The following is a 20,128-nucleotide window of genomic DNA, read 5'->3' as shown; positions in this document are numbered from 1 at the left end:
AAATAACCAGCCTTGCACACCTTACTGCCTCAGAAGCGAGAAGCCAGATCTGCAAGAAAGTGAGCCCAAGCTCACGCAGTAAGCCCAGGGCTCGGCCCCCGGGGAGACGCCCGCCTCCTCGCCTCTGGGCAGCTGCCCGAGGCCAGCCCGCCGCTGAGGACCTGACCCCAACTGAGTCAGGTGGCTACGTAAAGGCCTGACCCAGCCCGGCAAACAGCTAAGGGGCCACGTTCAGGAAATCACAGGCCAGGCCTGACAGCTGGTCCCCAAGTGGCTGGAGAGCTGCCCCTGCTCGTCTACGTGATGACCAGGAGCAGTGACTGGGAAAGTGGGCCGATGGCTCCGGTCCCCCATCAGCCACGTGCGCTACCAGCCGTGGCGCCTGAAGCAAACGCATGTCTCTCAACCACCGATCCCTCGTCCTCTGCTGGGCACGAAAACAGGGCTGAGGGCGGATCAGAGGCGATAACGCACGTGAAGTAGTCCTGCACAGGGCCCGAGCCCAGTAAGCAGGTCGGCTGCTGTTATCACCATCCTGTCACGCCCCCACCCCGTGAGACACTGTTCAGGGCAGCACTCACTGAGCGTCACCAAGCGACAGGCTAACAAAAGCACCAAACTCCAGGAGGTGGGATAGAACCAAAGAAACAACGGGTTCCTGCCCACTGCACTTGGGACCACAGCACCCAAGCCCCTCGCTAACCTCCGTCTGGTTCTGCTGCAGCCCCTTAAGCTTCATAGAGCACCAGCCTGCTTTTAAACTTCTGATTTGAGGAGCGTGGTGGACTGAACCATAAACCAAGCATCAGGTCTGCCCTGCTCTAACTTCTCCTTCTACTGAATTTTATCAAAACTCCTTAAAAGTCATTAGGAAACACAGAGTCCCAAGTGGGAACAGAGGTCTCCCTGCTCAAGGTGATCTTGGTTCCCTGCATTTCAACATTCTCGGCTTACAATGTGATGCCCAGGTGCTGACATGAACTGCCTGAGGCTGGGCGTCCCTCTAGCCCCCATGGCGTCTGAGGCAGTGGCCGCCGTCACCCGCTCCCCCAGCTCCCCTCTCCTGCACCCCTTCTGTCTGCGTGACCCCACCCCTTTTATTTCCTCCTTCCTTGGCAAGGCTGGGGTCCCAGAGGTGGAGAGAGGCATTTCAACACCACCCTGGTCCACCTCTTCACCGACTGCGATGCTGGGCAAGTCATTAATTTCTTCTCAGTTTTGTTATCTGAAAAAAGGAGAGGACCTAGACGCTGGCTACTCAACCTCACCAGGCCGCCAGGAGGCTTCAATGTGATGATACGGTTTGAGCTTAGCACAGTTAGTTCCTGGTGTGTGGAAGAAGCTGCATAAACACACAGTTATTGCTGCTCATTTAAAACCTCACTGCACCTACCGTGGGCGAGATCATGGGTCTGTAAAGGGCCAGAGAGTAAATATTTCTGGCTTCTCGGGTCCTAAGTCTGTCACGACTACTCAGCTCTGCAGGCACAGTTCAACAGCAGCCACGGGCTGTGTGAATGGCCAGGCGTAGCTGTGTTCCAGTAACACTTTACTTATAAGAGCTGATGGCTCTCTCTCTCTCTTTTTCTCTCTTACTCCTCTTCCTCTTTCTCTTTCTCTGCTATGTGAGGACACAACAAGAAAGCAACCATCTGCAAGCCAAGAAGAGAGCTCTCACCAGAGCCCAACCACCCTGGCACCTAGACCCCAGACTTCCAGCCTCTAGAACTTACGCGGGCCTCTCACTGCCGTGGCCTCTCCCGCTGCGGAGCACAGGTTCCAGACACTCAGGGCCAGTGGCCATGGCTCACGGGCCCAGCCGCTCCGCGCCACGTGGGACCCTCCCGGACTGGGGCACGAGCCTGCATCCCCTGCATCGGCAGGCGGACTCTCAACCACTGCGCCACCAGGGAAGCCCTGAATGTGGATCTTGATGTTTGAGTATGTTTTAACCTTGCATGATGTCTATACTAACAATGTATGGGTTGTTTAATAAATAAATATTTAAAAAAAAAAAAAAAGAGCTGATGGTGGGGCAGACACCGCTCCGGGACTGATGGTAGTTTGGCCATCTCTGAGCTGGACAATGTGGGCACCAAGGGACTCAGACTCAAGGTCAGGAAGGCACAGATCCTGTCTTCAAGGAGCTGCCAGTGTGGGTGGGAAACAGGGGATGCATCATGACGACACCACGCGATGAGTCTGCCTGGGGGTAAGAAGGGGCCTAAAGGAATGGGGGGCGGGGCTGGGGATGCAGCCCGCAGAGTGTGGCCTGCCCACCCCTCACCGGCCCTCCCTGTGTCAGGGAGAGGCGCTGGGCCGAGGGGCCTCAGGGGGCACCAGCGGACCTGAAGGGGACTCGGTTTGGCCGGAGCCGAGAGTTCCACGGGGGCCAGAGTGGGTGTCAGAAGAAGGGGTGGAGTGTGGACTTTATCCCAAGAGCAACGGGGAGGTGCCTGAGGAGTTCTTAGAAAGGCCACTCTGGCAGCAGCCCAGGCAGGTGTGAACGAGAAGAGGCGGGGGCAGAACGGCCAACTCAGATGCGTGTGGAGGGCATTCTGGAATAAAAATAATGTTATTCCTGCGCAGGCACTGGAATAATGGGAACAAGCAACAATGGAGAAGGCCGGCCGGGCACTGGGACTCACTCTCCGAACGTCCGCCTCGGCCAGGGACAGGCTGGGAGGTGGGGAAATGGGCTCTGGAAGAGGGACAGCACCTGGGGCTGCGGGAGAGGGGGGAGAAGAAAGGAGAATCAAGGCCGAGCTGGCTCTGGCTTGAGCACCTGCCTCGGTGGACGGTGAGTCCAGTCTAGAGACAGCATGGGCGGGTTGGAGGGAGGGAGGGACACTGGATGTGGACACGCTGACCTTGAGACAGACTGAGGTCTGGAGTGCGGGAGAAGCCCAGCCCAGAGATGAAGATTTGGGACCTGTTAGTCCGTACGTGCCAGCTAAAGAAGGGGCAGGAGGCAGAGAAGACGTCATGGAGGAAGGCCAGATGGTAGACGCAGAGCAAGGTGACCACCACCCGCATGGGCCCAAGAAGATGAAGTTCGGGACTCAGGAAAGCCAGGTGAGTGAGGGGCGGAGGGTGGTGGTGTCCAAGCCCACAGAGAGGGTGGGTGAGGGAGGCTGGGAAGTGCCCACTGGACCGGCACAGGAGTCGTGGACCCTGATTCTCAAGCATGGTTTCAGGAGAGCAGAGGGAGAGGCAGACCTGGAGGACTGGGTTAGAAGGTGAGGCAATGAAGGACACAGCTGGTGTTCTCTCCTTTCAGACAGGCTCGGAGAGGGACCGGGGTAGCTCGAGAGGGTCGGGGGAGAGTGGGAAGGGTTTGATTTTCTTTTTAATTAAAGGTGGAAAAAAAAATTAAAGGTGAGAGCATCCTGAGGAACCTAAGCATGGGACTCAAGTCAACAAATGTATCTTGAGCACCTCCCCCTGCTGAAGATGACAGAGATGTAGTTTCTGACTTCACGAACTGCACTCTGTGGGGAGAGCTGCTGGAACCCCAGAGCACAGGTGAGCGACCCTGCCTGGGGTCAGAGGGGCTTGGCCAGGGCGGAAGTCGAGCTGGGGCCCCATTCCCCAGGCCCAGCCGGATGGGCAGGGCAGACCAAACCGTAGCCCATCTCCCCTCCTGAACCTGGGCACTGCGGGGGGATATCATAAGAATGGGATGTGTGTGTGCACCGCACCCCAGGACTGACCATTAACCCAGCTCCTGACTGCCTTGCCAACAACCCAGCAATCACTGCATGGATTGGTTCCAGGGGCCCCCATCTCTGTGGAGAGCAGCTCGCTAGCGTAAGCTCATTGGAAACGTGCTCCTGTGTCATGAGACGCCAGGGCACAAGGGTCTCAGAGACGCCCAGACCACTCCTCCTTTCACAGATGGGGACAACACTTGCCCAACACCCACCAAGTTGGTGTGGCAGCTAGGACCGTGCCCTGCTATGTCTCTGCATCTCAGACTACTGTTTCTTTCAGAGCCAGCACAGACCAGGAAGCTGTAACTCCCAGAGAGGAGCAGAGACAGGCCCACCTTATCTTTACCCAGGACACACACGGCACCAATGCACCTGTTCTCAGTGTTGGGAATTTCAGACAATAACACAACATGGGACAACAGGAATCTCCCAGGCAACCTTTCTGCCTTTGTCCTCCTCCCACGCGGCCCTCTGGACAGCAACCCCTGTGCCCTGACAGCAGTGAGGTGCGACCATGCTCTGCAAAAGCAAGTCAAGGACCACTCCGTGCATCCACCCCACATAGTCCCTCTGTACCTAGGGGTGCCCACGCCGCTCTCCTCTCCTTGCTGTTTTAATCCTTATGTAAACTAGACTAGGACCCACATGAAAGCCACCAGAAGTTTAAAAACAAAACATGGAAATTTGTGTTCCGTATTATTCTAACCAAAATTAACCTCGCCCTCGCCCTGAATCCCCGTCCTTTCCCTTTCCTCCCACGTGGCACTAATGCATTCTTCCTTCTGTGACAGGCAGCTGTTTCTCAGCGGTGAGACTGGACAGGCTCCGGGGGAGGGCACCTGCGCTGCCTGTCACCCCCCCTGTATGCAGAGGAGCGCCCCTGCATGGCGGCTGTCCACAGCCGTGAACGAGCTCGAGAGCACGGCCGTGCTCCTCTCTCTGCCCTACTGCCCGTCACATCTAACACTGTCTTGTTCCAGAAGAGACAAAAACTCATGCTTCTTCCCCGGGTAGTCGGGTAGGACCCAGGCCCTGCCCTCAGGGCTCGAGGTCCACACGAAGCCTCTGGCTAAGCAGGGCGGATGGCACGTCTGCAGGTGGTTTGCAAGGACGATGCACTGACTCCAATGTGCCACTAACATTCCTCAGGGAACAAACACTCCTTAAGTAGGTCTGAGGAACTCACGGGCCCTGGAGCACAGCCTTCCCCATCCCACCTCCGCCCAGCCCAGGGGCCCCAGGGCCCGTCTACATCGGGGCAGGAGCTGGGGGGGAGCATGTCAGGGCCAAACAGCCGTCCCCACGCACGCCTGCCAGCAGCTCGGCAGGAGGCCTTGAGCAGGGAGAGGGCAACACCAGGGTCCCCGCGACCTGTGTTCAACCCCTTCAAAAGCCACCTAGGTGGCGAGAAGAGACTTGGGGGTTATTTCTTACCGTCAAACAGGCCACTCAGTATGTCCTGACATCCTGATCTCACCCCGCTCGTTAAACCCATCTCCAAACCCCAAGACTGGCAACGGGGGCAAAACACCTCATTTCTCAGAAAGGAGAGTCCAGGAACCTGCAGCTGATGCGAGGCAGTCAGGATTGGTGGGCAAAGCATCAGTGACCCCACCTGGATCCTGGCCTCTGTGCCCCCTTCAGCCCCGACACCCTCCCCTGCATCCCCCCGGAGGCTGGGCGCGTACCTCCATGCGGGCCTTGTAGAAGTCCACGTCGTGCAGCTTCTCCCGGCAGCGCACCAGCTCCATCTCTAGCCTCTCCACACGGTTCGCCTTCTCCCTCAGGGCATCGAGCTCGTCGCGATAGGCACGAGCAGACCGGGCGTCAGCCGCCAGCTGGATATTCTGGGAGACAGGCAGAGACAGGGGAGCCTAGCTTAGGGCACCCCTCTGGGGAGGGAAGAGGGGGCCAAGTCTCTGAAGCGCAGCGTTTCCAGGACATCTCGGTGGCCGAGGGGCTCCACGTGCAGGCCACCGCGTGGGGTCCCCACTCGTTGTCACTAAGAAACAGTCACCCCCTCAGCCGTTCTCAGGACAACCGACTCTCGGGCAGTGTTACTTTGAGCGGGAAGGAAACAGAAGCCTTTGCTGGAAGCTCCCCCTGCTGCATGCCCGAACCCCTGGGCCACAGCTACCGGGGAGCCCCAGCCCCGCCCCACCCCGTCCCCTCGACACACGCGGACACACAGACAGGCCTCCCCGCTCACCTCCTGCTTGACTTTCTGCAGCTCCAGCACCAGCTGATCTACCTCATGCCTGGTGTCCACAAGCTGCTCTGTCTTCTCCTCCCTGGGGGCAATTCGGAGCGAGTGTGGTGAAGGGGCCTGCCCGCCACCCTGCAAGCCCCCAGCAGGAAAAGGAAAGGGAACTGCGCTTCTGGGGATGAGGAGGGGAACGGCACGTGGGGCTTGCAGAAACGTTCCTGACTCAAAGTCTTTTCCATTTTTAACTTTTCAATGCCCACCCTCAAACTGCGTCCACTGGGCCGCGGGCTTCCCTCTGGGGGAACAGGGGTAAGGAGACTCCAGCTGCAGTGACACCGCTTCACTGCCAGGCAGGCAGCAGGGCCCACTGGTGACGAGGTGGAGGCGGGCAGCTGCCGAGGTGATGGGCAAAGTGGCATATTCACCAGCTGCGGGCAATGGGGACGGCTCACCAGACGGGGGCCAGCCACATCCTCCCTCCAGCCAAAAACCATACCAGTGGGTGGTCATCTAAGCCCAGACGGCCTGAGCCCTAGAGACCTGGTAGAACCCCTCCCGGCACAGGCCCGGGAAGGGTCGCCGATGGCGCTCAGGGCGGAGCCCAGCTAACTCTATAGGGCCCAAGTCAGAGCTCTCCTGTCTGCTGCACCACACATGCTAGAAACGGGTGTTTGTGACACACAGTGCAAGAGCAGAACCAACAGCCCAGCTGACCGGAGGACTCACAGCTCCTGCCTGACGCGGCGCAGCCTGGCCTTGGTGTCCGCCAGCTCCACGGCCAGGTGCTGCTTGTCCTCGCTGGAGAGGCTGCTGGTGGGGCTCGGGGTGGACTCGGCGCTGGAGGACTTGAGGGGGCTGGGCGGGTGCTGGGCCTGGAGGTAGTCCCGCTCCTGGGTGAGGTCCACGATCAGCTGCAGCGGGGCGGGCGGGGGAAGGGAAGGAGCGCTTGCACCCGAACTTGGGGCACAGCGGTCAGCGGACCAGAAGGAAATGAGAGGCGTCGGCCGAGACTGAGAAACCAGGAGGCAGCAGGAGTAACGGGATGTCAAAAGGAGCACGTGAACGAGGAGGGTCTCTGAGCTCCACGTTCGATGAACGACTAAATGCCTTCCCGCGGGGCTCTCGGAGGCGACCGCTGGCTGCAGGGAAAGTGCCCGGCTCCCACCGCCAACAGGAACCAGAGAGACAGGACCAGGGGGCAGCAGGCTTGAGACGAAGAGTCAGGACGAGGAGGGTGGCCGCGTGGCCAGGGCCCAGGCGTCCCTCCCAGACCTGCCAGTCCACCACCCACCCGCAGACGCACCTCCGTGCACTCGTCCCTCTCGTCGATGAGCCGCCTGAGGTGGAAGACCATGTTCCTCGACAGGGCCTCCAGCTCCTCCGGGGCCACGTCCGGGAGCTCCAACCACTGCAGGTCGAACACATTCTCCTGGTTGTGGGTCACCTGCGGGCACAGGTCAGGCGCTGCAGAGGTGGGCAGGGCACGGCCGGGGGTTCCGGGAGCTCCCCGACCCCGCAGCCAGGGGGTGTGGTCACAGCTGACCCGGTCCCCTGACGTCATTCACCCTCATTGACAGATCTTCCGTGGAGAGCGGGGGGCTCCTCAAGCGGGTGCAGACGCCCCTCAGCGAAGTTCCACCAGCACAGGTCAGGCCGGGTGTTAAGTCAGTCTCAACATCGGCTCCAAGAGGACGCGGATTTGTTTAATACCAGAGGGCTCTCCTTATAATACAGTATTTCCCTAAAAATATACTGCCCTCAGATATGCTTACGGAAGCACCAATTTACAACACAAAGAAGGTAAGTCCTAGGGATGCCACGGGTGCAAAGAGGGACTATGTGTTAAAAAAAAAGATAGAATCTAATGCAAATATGGCAAATGTTAAAAATCCTATGTTGGAATGTTGGGTGCATAACGATCTTACATTACTTTTGGGGAAATATTTCATCGTCTAAAACAATTTTCAGGTAAGCCTGTATCTCATCCCCACAGGCCACAGAAGACCTCCTGGATCTTCCCTTTTCATCAGATGTGAGCGGAGGCCCATGGCTACGTCTACACCGGGCAGCCTCTGCAACAACTCTGCCGACCTGACCTTCTCAACCCGACACCCCCAGACCAGCCGGAGGAGGCAGAAGATCAAATTTTGAGTCCCCATCCTTCCAGTTTGGGAAGGTGAGTATTAGCACACTCAAGCCTCAACAGGGGAAAACAAAAAGAAATCAGGGATATCCCCTCAGAGAGGCACACCAAAAAAAGTTCTTAAGTTTTTCAGAGCAGTATATGGAGAGAGAGAATAGTTTAAAAACAAAGAAACAAAGACAGGGCCCTTCAGTTTCTCAAAAGACACCTGCTTTCTTACCTCTCCTCCCTCACGAAGAAAAGCTGGGATTCAGTAAATCTCCAAGAATGAGGAGAAATCTCACCCCACTGTACGGGGCACCCTAAAGGCCCAGAACTGGGGTTGAGAGACCGGGTTCCAGGCCTGCTCCATACCAGTGTTTGGGAAAGGTCTATGGAAAGGGGGTCCAGGGGTGCAAGCACAGCTGCACACCAGTAACTCAAGGAGCTTGTCATTAAAGGCTTATGGTCCTGCTCCCAATTCTGACTCAATGGATCTCCCGTGGGGCCCGGGCACCTGGATGTTTAAGAAGCACCCAACTGGGCTTCCCTGGTGGCGCAGTGGTTGAGAGTCCGCCTGCCGACGCAGGGGACACGGGTTCCTGCCCCGGTCCGGGAAGATCCCACATGCCGCGGAGTGGCTGGGCCCGTGAGCCATGGCCGCTGAGCTTGTGCTCCGCAACGGGAGAGGCCACAACAGCGAGAGGTCCGCGTACAGCAAAAAAAAAAAAAAAAAAAAAAAAAGCAGCACCCAACTAATTCTGAAGTCCTGTTCCCACAGCCAGTCACCGAACTTGATAATCTCGCCGGGCTTCTTTTTTGGGTGCATGCTTTTTTAAAAAAAAATATCCTGCTGGCTGAACAGGGAAGGGGAGACAGTGAGTAGCACAGACCTAGCTAGTCTCGAGGACCTAGTCCTCAGATACATCTTCAAAACACACGGACACACGAGGAAAGTTAAAAGGCAGAATGGTACTTAGGCTAACAGGTCACTGACACGAATGGTTGAGAATATTTCCTACAAGCCTGACGGGCTTTGCTGGACCCTCTACCTGCCATACGCTGCATCCACCTCCTCCTTCAAATCCTGACTCAGGGTCTGCAACCCACAGTGCCCTAGCCGGCTGCGGGAGCCCAGCAGGCCGTCCCCAGAGCCGGCGTGGGGAGCTCTGTGTTCAGCTGCCTCTGCCAGTTACACACCTGCTCCTACGTGCTCCTGCTCATGTCTTTTTCATGCATTTATCTCATCTGTCCCATTAGATGGAAGGCTGAACCATAGCTCCTAAGATGATTAAAACGTACAAGGCTTCTTTTGGAGGAGGGTGGGGTGGAGGTCAGGGAACTAACTTCCAGGCGGGTGCTTGGTTTCCAGGGCAACTACCCCTTCGGTTGATACCACCTCTGCCAAAGTCAACGGGCGGAGGGGCTGCCCTTAGTGCAGAGCCCTCCTGACCCCACCCAGGGGGCCGAGTCTCCGGATACAGCCCTTCTGGGACTCGTTGGTTTTTAACTTCCCAAGGGGCGGCAGCTGTTTCTCTGCCACGTCACTGACAGAAGCAGTGAATCTCTCTCTCCAAGGATCAACCATTTGAAGCAGGGTGACATTTGCCAGAATACATTTTCAGGGACTGTAAATCAAATTCTGAGCCTAAACCACTTGACAGCTCTTAAAAATAGTCTGAGTCCATATTAGGCAAGAAGAAGAGGCAAAAGAAGACTTGATTGAAGTCTCTGAAAAAGTTTTTTTCATTTTAGCCGCCACTTTATTTTAGCTTGCTAACAGCCACCTTTCCAAATCGAATCAATTTGCCTGTAGTGTCTGAAACCTAAAATTAGCAGAATCATTAATGGGTGATGTGCTCTTTAGACTTTTCACTGGTGGAGAAGGCCTGCCTGCTGGATGCCATGGGAGCGATGGTCCACGGCTAAGCCCCACAAAGCTCCCCACCTACCTCCTGTATATGGGCCACGATCCCGGCCTGTGTCTCAATGTCCAGCTGTTTGATTCTTTCGATAAATTCCTCTTTCCTCTCACACTGTGGAGGGTTACAAGTGTTAATGAAAGTGTTTTACAAGGGCAACCTGGGGCCGCCAGAGCCACAGAAATCGTTTCAAAAGGAGACACCTACCCCAACCCTGGCTTTTTCTCCTATAATCAAGAGTGCTCTGCCCTCCTACCAGCCAGCCCCTCACACCTGAGGTTTCTCTAGAAGCGGCTCAGACTACCTATATCACAATCACCTGTGGGGGGGGGTTGTCTTTAAAAACACCGGGGTGGGGGTGGGACACAGACAAGCTTTCCAGGGGATTCTTAAACAAGTAAAGATCAAGAACAGCTGGTTTAGGGCAGCACTTGGTAAACTTCATCTGTAAAGGGCCAGATGGTAAAACAAAAAATATCTTCGACTGGACAGGCCACGGGTCTCAGCTCTGCTGGTGTAGTGTGAAAGCAGCCACAGGTAATATGTAAAGGAAGGAGCATGGCTATGTCCCCCTAAAACTTTATTTACAAAAATAGGTGGCAGGTCAAATTTGGCCCACAGGTTGTGTGCTGATCCTTGCTCTAGATGTTCCTACACTGGGGACAATTTGCTAATGGCACCCGGCCCCAGGGATCCCCACCTGGCCTCTTGCCCAAGGTGCTAGAAATGGTTGCCGCCTAAGTCGGTGTCACGTCTCTCGCAGGAACCCTGCGACCTTCCATCCTATTGGGCTGAAAGCAGCTGCACTCCTACCTCACCGAAGGGGGTGTTTTATCTCCACAAACCCAAACCTAAGAGCCCTCGTCTCTGCCCCCTGCCCAATCCCTACCTGAACAGCACAGCCCAGCACCAACAGCAGCACCTTCTTAATCTCCTCCATACTCTTCCCTAAATCAAAAGAGCAACATAGTTAATTACGCTCAACTGTTTGTAAACTTTCACTAGTGATATATACATATCTGCTGCAGGGGGAAAAAAAAATCAAATAAGCTAAAAAAACCCTCTCTACCCAGCGATATGCACTTAAGGTGTACACACTCCATCTGTTTTCTCCATATGGGTTTGTTTTTTTCTTAAACCAAATGAGAATGCTGTTCATAACTATTTGTGGCCCTTTTCCGTTCACATATATCATAAAATCTTTCCACGATAATTAATGAACGTGAGCATCGCTTTTTAGTGTGTGTGGTAAGCAAAGTACAACGGATGAGAACAGTCCCCACAGGAAAATACTCAATCGAGTCTGAAATAAGAATGGACACAAACTTGCCTTTCCATCCTGCAAGATCTCAAACAGATGAAGGAGAAGAGTAAAGCAAACCTCCACGCTCAGCACCCGCTGCACGGTACCAGCATTTTGCACGTTTATCCCACCTCCTCCTCACCACCACCGCCTTTGTTTCTCAATGTCTGGCTGGAGCATCCCCCGAAGCAAGTCCCAGACACGACACACACATCATGTTTGATCGTCTCACACTTACTTTGTACAAAGGCCACAAACAAATTCAACCACTCCCTTTCCAGAGATCCGATTTTTCAATATTTTAATCTAAACGATGCTACAAAGAACATCTTACAGCTAATTCTTTATGGATATGCTGACTCCTGCCTTCAGGATAAACTCATCTTTCAAGCTTTTCCTACTTCCAAACTGCCCTGCAGAAAGGCTCTGCCATTTTTCTCTCTCACAACCAATATACCGTAAGTCCCACTTCCCCGTGCCCAGACCAACACGGCTTTACTACTCCTTCTCAGCTTTGCCACTCAGGCCAAAAAATCGTATTTCATCATTTTACACTGTGTCTTTTCCATTATGCTTGAGGCCAAATGCGTCTTCATCTGTTTATCAGTTTCAGTCACTTAAATAAACAGAGTCAGGATACAGGAGCTCCAGACCTGAGCTGGTCACCAGGAGGCCTGTGACGGGAACAAGCCGTACTCTGTTCCCCAGTCTCAGTTTCCACATCTGTGAAAGGGAGGCAGCTGGCCTGGGCGACGTGCAGGGTGCCCTTCAGGTGAGAAGCTCTACGGTTTTCTGCCCTTTTCATAATCTCCTGTTCTCTCTGGGGGAGAAGGGACATGCCAGGAAAAGCACTGTTTTCCTGAAAGGCTTACCAACACCCGCTCACATTGTGCTAAAATGGTCCAAGGCTCATCCATGACACCCGGGATGCAGAAAACCAAACTCACGTCCCAGAACCAGTGCTGTGGGTCACTTCGGGTCCTTGGGTGTCAGGCGTGTATGGAGTAACATGTGAGTTCATCCTAATATCTCTCACCTGAGAAATAGCTAAAAACAGCTTTTCCTGAGACGACATTATTATGGTCGAGTCTCAGAACTGGGGGCTTGGCATCGCCCTTCCCACCGCCTAGTCTGAAGGTGGGTGGGACGGGCTGGGTGGCTGAAGGGTCCCTGCAGAGCATTCAGATTCCACACTCTCAAGAGTCAATCGGGTCTGGCGTTGCAGATCAACCCATGATGATCAAACCTTCTCTGTGCTAATAAGCATAGAACTTGATCAATGTTTGAAACTGAAAAATTCTCAAAGACTTTAATGGATTTTTTTTTCCCACCTGAGGTCTTTTATTTGCCCAAGAGGCTCTAATCCATAGACATAAATACGTGTAACACCACCATGACTCACTTCTCTATTAAGGCTGAGGTGGTGATCAGTCATGGTTTTAGTTCTGACAAAAAGAAAAGGACATACCCACCAGCGTATTAAAAACTCCAATCAGTCTCACCAAAATCTTCCCCTGGCCACAGTGCTCATGCCAGCCCAGGTGGCTGTCCTCACCTCTGTCCCTTCACGGTCCGTCCCCAGATGACTGGCAAGGGACCCTCGTAAGCCCTTTGGTGGATATAACAAGTACAGACCCCTCCCAGCTGTCACCAGGCTCCTCGTCTGCAGTGATTCACCTTTCATAGGCCATGTACCTGGTGCTGTAGCCAGCAGAGCTGACACACAAGAAGAAAGCATTTTAAAGGCCTTGGATCAGCTCAAACAGAGGTCAGAGTTCACGAAGAATCTTTACGTGCTCTTCCCAGCAAAGGCCCCACAGGACCTAATTATATCATACTTTGGATAACTTGAGCAACTCTGATGACCCACTCTCCCAGCCTACAGCAGATGAAAACAGCAAATTAAAAGTGGAAAGGAGCACAAGGAAGGCCCACTGTGAGCAGCGAGGGCATAAGCCGGTTATGGGATAGCAAGGAAGAGACGAGAAACCCTGCACACATGCACAAGGGCTTAAAACTACAGTCTGAGGCTGTTCAGTGAAAGAATGAAGGGCTCTGCTCCCTCAGCATCCTGTGGCTAGACACAATGACAAGCGTGAGTCATTCCTTCATCCCTTCATTCATTCATTTACACCCATCAGAGAGCAAGAAAAAACGAAATCTGGTCCAGAGCACTGCTGGAAAAGTACGGAATTCCAGTTTGCTAGGTTTTGTAACAGAAGGGGAAAAAGGATTTTAAAAGTAGAGAATTCATTTTAGAAAAATGTTCAGGGAATAATTATTTAAAGTAAGCGTTTTGGTGGTGAACAGGGCACTAGGAAATTCACCTCTGCCTTCATTCACGTGAAGCAGCGCTGTGCTCATTCTCACCAAGCTAAGTGAATAAAAACACCTGCTATAACAAATGTATCCTGTGCTTTTTATCCCTACACAAATTCCTAGGAAACTTAAAAAAGGGGAGAGAGAGAGAGAGAGAGAGAGAGAGAGAGAGAGAGAGAGAAGCAGAAGTTCCCTCATTGCTCATGGAAAGCTGATGCCCAATTTCTCTCAGGATTTCTACTATTTTTAAAATCTACCAGATTGTGGGTTCTGAATAGTTCGAAAACACATCATAAGACTCTCTACTGGGTCCTTGCTGGCAAGGACGGCTCAGTGACACAGTTACACAGGCAAAGAAGAAACAACCCTGCAGACAGCTCCCTCCCAAGCACCTACTAGGTGCTGGGTACTTTCTGAGAATATACCCATAATCAACACAGTCCTCTGAGCTCAGACCAAGAAAACCAGCAACTTCTAGAGGAACCCAGAGGAAGGACTAGTTTGCAGTAAGGATCAGTCAAGGCTTCCTAAAGGAAATGACTTCTGAGCTGAGACCCCAGGATGAGGAGAGATCTGGGGCCTCTTCAGGGACAGGGAATAGCATATGCAAAGGCCTAGACACAAGAGAATATAGTGCTTGTCAAATTATAAACGCTTTGTGCTTCAGCTTATTAAAGTGGGTTTTCATGAGAAATGGGAGGCGGGGTAGGAAGCCACGGGGATTTCTGTACCTAGTGAGTCACAAGCAACCAATGGAGGGGGGAGGGCCGAACACATCAGACACCCTTTACACCTACCCACAACCCCAGGGGGAATCCATGACAGCCTGAGCTAACGGTCGAGTCTAAGAAAAATCTTACTTACTTACTTTACTACCTGCTTCCTGGAGTCCTGACACAGAGAAACTCACTCCAGCCTTTCTTAGCATAAATGGAACGCATATAGGCTGACCTAAATTATACATAAAGCTACAGACGTTTGTAGCAATCAGCTTCCAAAACAGAAGGGAAACTGATACCGCACGTGTGATAAAGGTGGACCTGGGGATAGAAATATAGTGGGGCAATTAAAGTACACCAGCCTCTAAAATGTGGAGACTGAATCAGATAAGGATTGGAAAATTTCCTGACTTTCTGATCTTGAGTCTGTGGCAGACATAACTAGTCAATCATAACACTTTCTTACCGAGCCTGGAAGGAGGCCTCAGAATCCTTCTGAACACAGCACTGCCTGATGTAGCCACTGCCTGACATGCGATGAAAGCTGGCACATGAAACAAAACCCAGCTTCCATGCCTGGTACACAATCAGTGGGGTCCTTTTGGCTCTACTCTTTGATTCTCTAAGACGCAGTCATTTGAATGTTCATACATTCTCTGGATACAGAAAATCAATCTTGTGTATAAGCGATCACTGGGGTGTCAAGGTGGGGATTTAGACAAAGGAAGGCAAACAGCCCTTTCCAGGAGGACCACAGCCCCAGAGGCCCTCGGTCCGTGAGTCGCCAGCCAGGGTGAGGGTTTAACCCTCTCAGCCTGGAAGGACTGACCCACTGGAGTTAATCCTGCCCTCCACAAGTGCCCTTCACCTCTACAGACCATTACAGCACTTTCATATAACATGCTATCATTTGACTTAATCCCCAAAGCAATCCCCAAAGGCCAGTATTAGCTCCATGTTACAAACGAGAGGAGGCTCAGACAAGCTGAGCCACAGAACTGAGATTTGGTCACCACCTGCTCTCCCCTAACTCGCTACCATCCCCCTCCCTGAAACTGCCATTGCTTATTTACATTTCCTTCCAGAGCAGGGCTCTCTGGTTTAGCTTCTGATCCCAATGCCACAGTGCAGGTCTTTAGCCAGTGTCTGCTGATTGAGTGACTGATGGTAACTGTTAGCATCATGTCCCAGGGAGAAAAGACATTTTCAGTTTCCAATCGTGTTGGGATGGAGATGTGCGTGCGTGCATGCGTGCGTGCGTGTGTGTGTGTGTGTGTGTGCGCGTATTTTTTTTTCTTAATAATTCTACATTCTGCTCTCCTCTGACTTATGTGCTGGAGTCAACCACTCACTGTGCTTTCCCTGGTTTCTTAGCTAAAAACCAGTCATTTCATACGGATGATTGATTATGGGGCTCTCATTGATTTGAAAATAGCACTGCACTGAACGTGACCCTGTTTCTCCTCAATGCATAATGACATCTCAAGACTCACCCACAAGGGCACAGTTCTATGGGCCCTCCTGGGGGCTCTGCTTACACTGAGAAAAGCTGTCATTATTTTAACACGGTTACCTTGGGTTCCATGAGGAACAGTGTATACGGTAATTCCTGGCGGGTGGGCACTTAGGGACCCTCCGTAATACCTGTCGCAGGTCATGGGATGGGAGGCAAGCACCTCTACATACCGCCTCACAGCCTGGAGAGCGACTCCTAGGAAACCCTCACTTAGATTTCTTACACGGTTACCCGTGTGACCCCCACCAGGCACTCCCCCATTTATTAGTCATTCAGCAAATGGTTATCACATGTGGACTTCGCAGGCTCGAAGTCACACGTCCGTTTGAAATGATGTGGGGGGCTCCAGAGCGTACCCTGACCCAGGGCCCCGTTATCCCACCGTCTCTCCTTCACCCCCGCCCCCACAGTCTGCCCCCACCCGCAGGGATCCCTCACACCACCCTGTGTGGGTAACGAGAACCTCTGCCCAGATGCCACAAGGCAGCCACTCCCAGAGAGCAACTTCAACAGCCACGTCAAGCCCCTCAGACAGCGCCATCGTCAAAAATACCTCCTTAGCCCAGCCTGCCTAGGCCACAGAAGCTGAGAACTAACGCATTCCCTAGCACCAAACGACTGAAGATCAGAAAAGGAGCAGCAACCCCCAGAATGCAGCTTGCGGCCCAGAGTCTGCACTGGCTGGAGGTGAGACGGTGGCAGAGGCAGGAGGTGATCCGAGAAAGGGTCCCTCCCACGCACCAGGCAGAAAATGCAAAGCCCCAATAGTATCGGTGAACACAGAGACCTTTGACAAATAACAGCTCATCCCTCCTCCTCGGGGAGCCACGGCCACAGACAGCAGTCCTGCTGGACGCCATGCACGGTCATGCAGCTGGGGAGCCCCCTCTCTGTGTACAGCCCATCACTAGGAGGTGACCAAACAAAGTCTGGTCTCCAGGCAGGTCCCGCGCCTGCTCCGAAGGCTGGCATCTGGCCGTGCTCTAACGATCGCTGTGCTTGCTGCTAACCAAGCTTTTCACGTTCCTAGAAGAGCCAAGTGCTGGCATTCAGCTCAAGGGCCCGGCAACCCCCTGCACTCTACAGGGACCGGAGAATTCATTTCTCAATCCAGCAGGCAGCACAGAAGCAAGGGAGCAGGCCGCAAGCTGTGCCACATGAAATCGCGTGTGGGTGCTTTTCTGAATGTGCTCCCTCCAGGAGAAAACAGGAAGCACGGAGAGGATCGGATGCCTGGCGAGATTAGCTTTTCTTTATTTACTTACTTCTTCCCTCCTCATTTAAAGGACCTAAGGTTTCTGCAAACACAAAAGTTTTATACATATATATAAACAAGACCAGAATTCAGGAGAAATGAAAAAATAGCTTAGGGTTGGGAAAGAGAACTCAAGAATCACTCATTAACACCTAACGGCAGACCCTCAACCCACCATGTCACTTGGCAAGCAGGGCACTGGGGCGGGCAGAGCCGCAGGAAGGTGGCAGGGGAGGGAAGGCAGCCCGCCCGCTTTCTAAAAGAACAATCTCAGCGGCAGGAAGACCGTTTGTAATAAACCAGACTTGGAGCCCTCTCTCCCGTGCCGGGGTTGGAGGTGAGCCAGCCCCCGGGGGCACTGGCCCTCAGGGGTTGCAGCTCGTCATCAAAAGGCAGAGCCGTGCAGTGAGGGAAGGTTTCCGTGGGTTCCGAGAAGCACTTCAAGGACGCCCTTGATAGAAGAGCAAGTAAATCCTAGAGGGTTAAATATTAAATTCCAAGGAGTTTCAGGAGTTCCGTTTCCCTCTGGCCTTTGAAACCTAAACTTCAGCTGTGACAGAGACTTCCTCCCTGTGCCCTGAGCTTGCTGCTCCTCATGGGACTGCCAGCACACTTCCACTCCTCTGAACTTGTCACACCTGGACACCTCCCTCTGCTGCTGTCGAGGGTTCTTTGAGGCCCTGCCGCATACCGCCTCCTCCAGGAAGTCTTCCTGACCTGCCCAGGCAGAACTGATTGCCCGCCTTGCACTCTGTGGGAAGCATGTTCGCACTGCTTCTCGCCCTGGAACAGGCTAGTCATGGACACTTTCCTCCCCTCCTGCCCCAACGCAGACTGGGGGCTCCTTGAACAGAGACAGCCTATTCGTCTCCATGGCCACTGCACCCATGGTGGGCATCTGACAGAGAAAGCTGGAGGGGGGCTCGGGCTGAGCTCCTCTGTGAGGAGGAGCGATGCAAGCGCGTTCCCGTCTTCTATTTGGGAGGGTCAGAAACTGGCCTTCTGGTTTCTTTGGTCAGAGCAGCCGGAGAACAGAGGTCTGCAAGAGCTGTGAAGGAACGACATTTACAGAATCTGGGAGCACAGAATCTCAGACTCCTCAAGGTGCTTTCTCTGTCCCTGCAAGCCCCTTCTGTAACCATCACGAGAGAAAAAACTGAGGACGAGGACCAGATCACCAAACAGCAATGAATGGGAGGCTATCCTCAAAGGTTCCAGCTGTATTCACAGACAGGACCCTGTAGGCTGCGAATACGGGATCAGCCCCTCCTTGGACCCAGGAATCTTGCCTGGCATTTAGAACTCAAGAGACACCAGGCAGAATAATGACAGTGGCTGGTCCTCCGGCTTGGAACCAGTGGCTGACTGTCCACATATACAACCATCTGCGTAACTTATGGTAATAAATACATCTTTTACACCACCATGCTGTGTGCCTCTGAATGAGTTCCCTCCCCTCTCTGGGCTGGGTTTCTACACCTACATGGCTCCACCCTTTCCTTTCTAAACAGCTTAGGAGTGGTCAGCAATTCACAAGTCTGAAAACCACAACTGCACTTAGATACAAACCTTGGAAGAAAAAACAGTGCTCTCTTCCAGCATGACTGCTCTATGATTCACTGCAGAAATTAATTTGCTAACACCCTGGCTTCCTGTCAGACAAATCTAGTCTGTTTCGTGTGTGTGGCACAGTGACAGGCCCGGCTGCTGAGAAACCAGAGCCTGAAGTTCTGGCCCAGGCCTTCCCTCATTTTACAGATGCCGCGGACACTGGGATCTCTTGGTTCTCATGTAGAATACGCTCTTCGATAAGCCACGTAAATATGTTTCATGGATGCACAGCTGGCAAGATGGGGGTGCAGGCCGTTTGCAGTGCATCATTACCGGCCTAGGGCAGCCACACACATGGTGTTGGGCAGAGGTCGACTCTCACTTGACCCTGACCACTGACACTTGACCGCTGTACCTGTGACAGCATGTGGTTAACATCTGTAAGGATCACTAGCTTGATGGAAGAGGGAAGTGGGGACAGGAGAGGGAAACGACAAAGTGGGTCTCCAGCGCTTATGCTCTATTTACTCGGCACCTACTACGTGCCAGGCACTGCTCCAGACACTTAGAAGACATTGGCAACAACAACAAAAACCCCCAAGATTCCTGCCGAAGAAAGGGAAGGCAGAGCAGGATAAAAGCACTGGGAGTCCTGAGGACGAGGGAGGGACGCAGCTGCAAACAGGGAGGTCATCAGGATGGGCTGCACCGAGCAGGTGATATTGCAAGCAAAGACTGGAAGGATCTGTTCCTGTGAGTATCTGGGAAAAGCATTCCAGGCAGAGGGAACAGCCAGTGCACAGCACAGGGAGAAAAGTGACATAATCTAACTTTCTACGAGGACCAGCTGCTGTGTTGAGAACAGACGGCAACAGACAGCACGGGGCAAAGGTAGAGAGGCAGGCAGACAGAAGGCCACTCCGGTGCTAGCCAGGAGGATGGTGGTGGCTGGAACCGGTGGGCAGCGGGGCAGGAGGAGAGAAGAGCTCAGCTGTTTGGAAATTAAAGCCAGGGCACTGCCTGAGGAATGGGGGTGAGGTAGGAGAGAAGGATACGTTTCGGCCAACTGGAAACGAGACAAAGGACACCCTACAACATCCAGTCCTGGGGGTCCACACACGGTCCAGCCACCGGGGAAGGCTTTTCTGCTACACGCCACTGTACGCGAGGGAGGGTTAGAGCAGGGTCCCGCAGGACCCCAGGCCAGGCTCCAAGAAGCAGCATCTACAGTAACGAGGCGCTGGACAGATGCTTCCCCGCAGACGGGTATCCAGGGAGAGGATTATAAAATCACGCACAATCAGAGAGGAAATCCAGAGGTCATTCGAGGTACAAACAGGAAATAAGAGAATCGGGGGGATTGGGGGCCAGGAGGGCAGACGCTGAGGATGGAGTTTTAAAGTACGTGAAGTGTTTTCTCACATTCACTAAACCGTCCTTGAATCCCATCCAGGGTAGGAAAAAAGAGAACATCTTTTTGTCTGATGGGTGCAGAAGGACAG

At 53.5% G+C, this 20,128-nt stretch overlaps 1 protein-coding gene across 1 annotated transcript in view; it reads right to left on the bottom strand.

The window, feature by feature from the left end:
- CCDC88C (coiled-coil domain containing 88C) overlaps positions 1 to 20,128 on the bottom strand; it is a gene marked incomplete at its 5' end in the record, with an annotated part of 129,033 nt that overhangs the window by 52,783 nt on the left and 56,122 nt on the right. The window contains 6 exons of the mRNA XM_082648383.1: positions 5,402 to 5,560; positions 5,923 to 6,004; positions 6,646 to 6,830; positions 7,223 to 7,363; positions 9,994 to 10,077; positions 10,853 to 10,911. Of these exons, the coding sequence (XP_082504509.1) occupies positions 5,402 to 5,560; positions 5,923 to 6,004; positions 6,646 to 6,830; positions 7,223 to 7,363; positions 9,994 to 10,077; positions 10,853 to 10,911 (710 nt within the window). The remainder of the gene's footprint in view (positions 1 to 5,401; positions 5,561 to 5,922; positions 6,005 to 6,645; positions 6,831 to 7,222; positions 7,364 to 9,993; positions 10,078 to 10,852; positions 10,912 to 20,128) is intronic.

This window comes from Grampus griseus, assembly GCF_964374135.1.
Source record: "Grampus griseus genome assembly, chromosome: 2".
In the NCBI taxonomy this organism is placed as follows: Eukaryota; Metazoa; Chordata; class Mammalia; order Artiodactyla; family Delphinidae; genus Grampus; species Grampus griseus.
The sequence above is the reverse complement of the archived record's forward strand: the minus strand, read 5'-3'. Positions and strand labels throughout refer to the sequence as shown.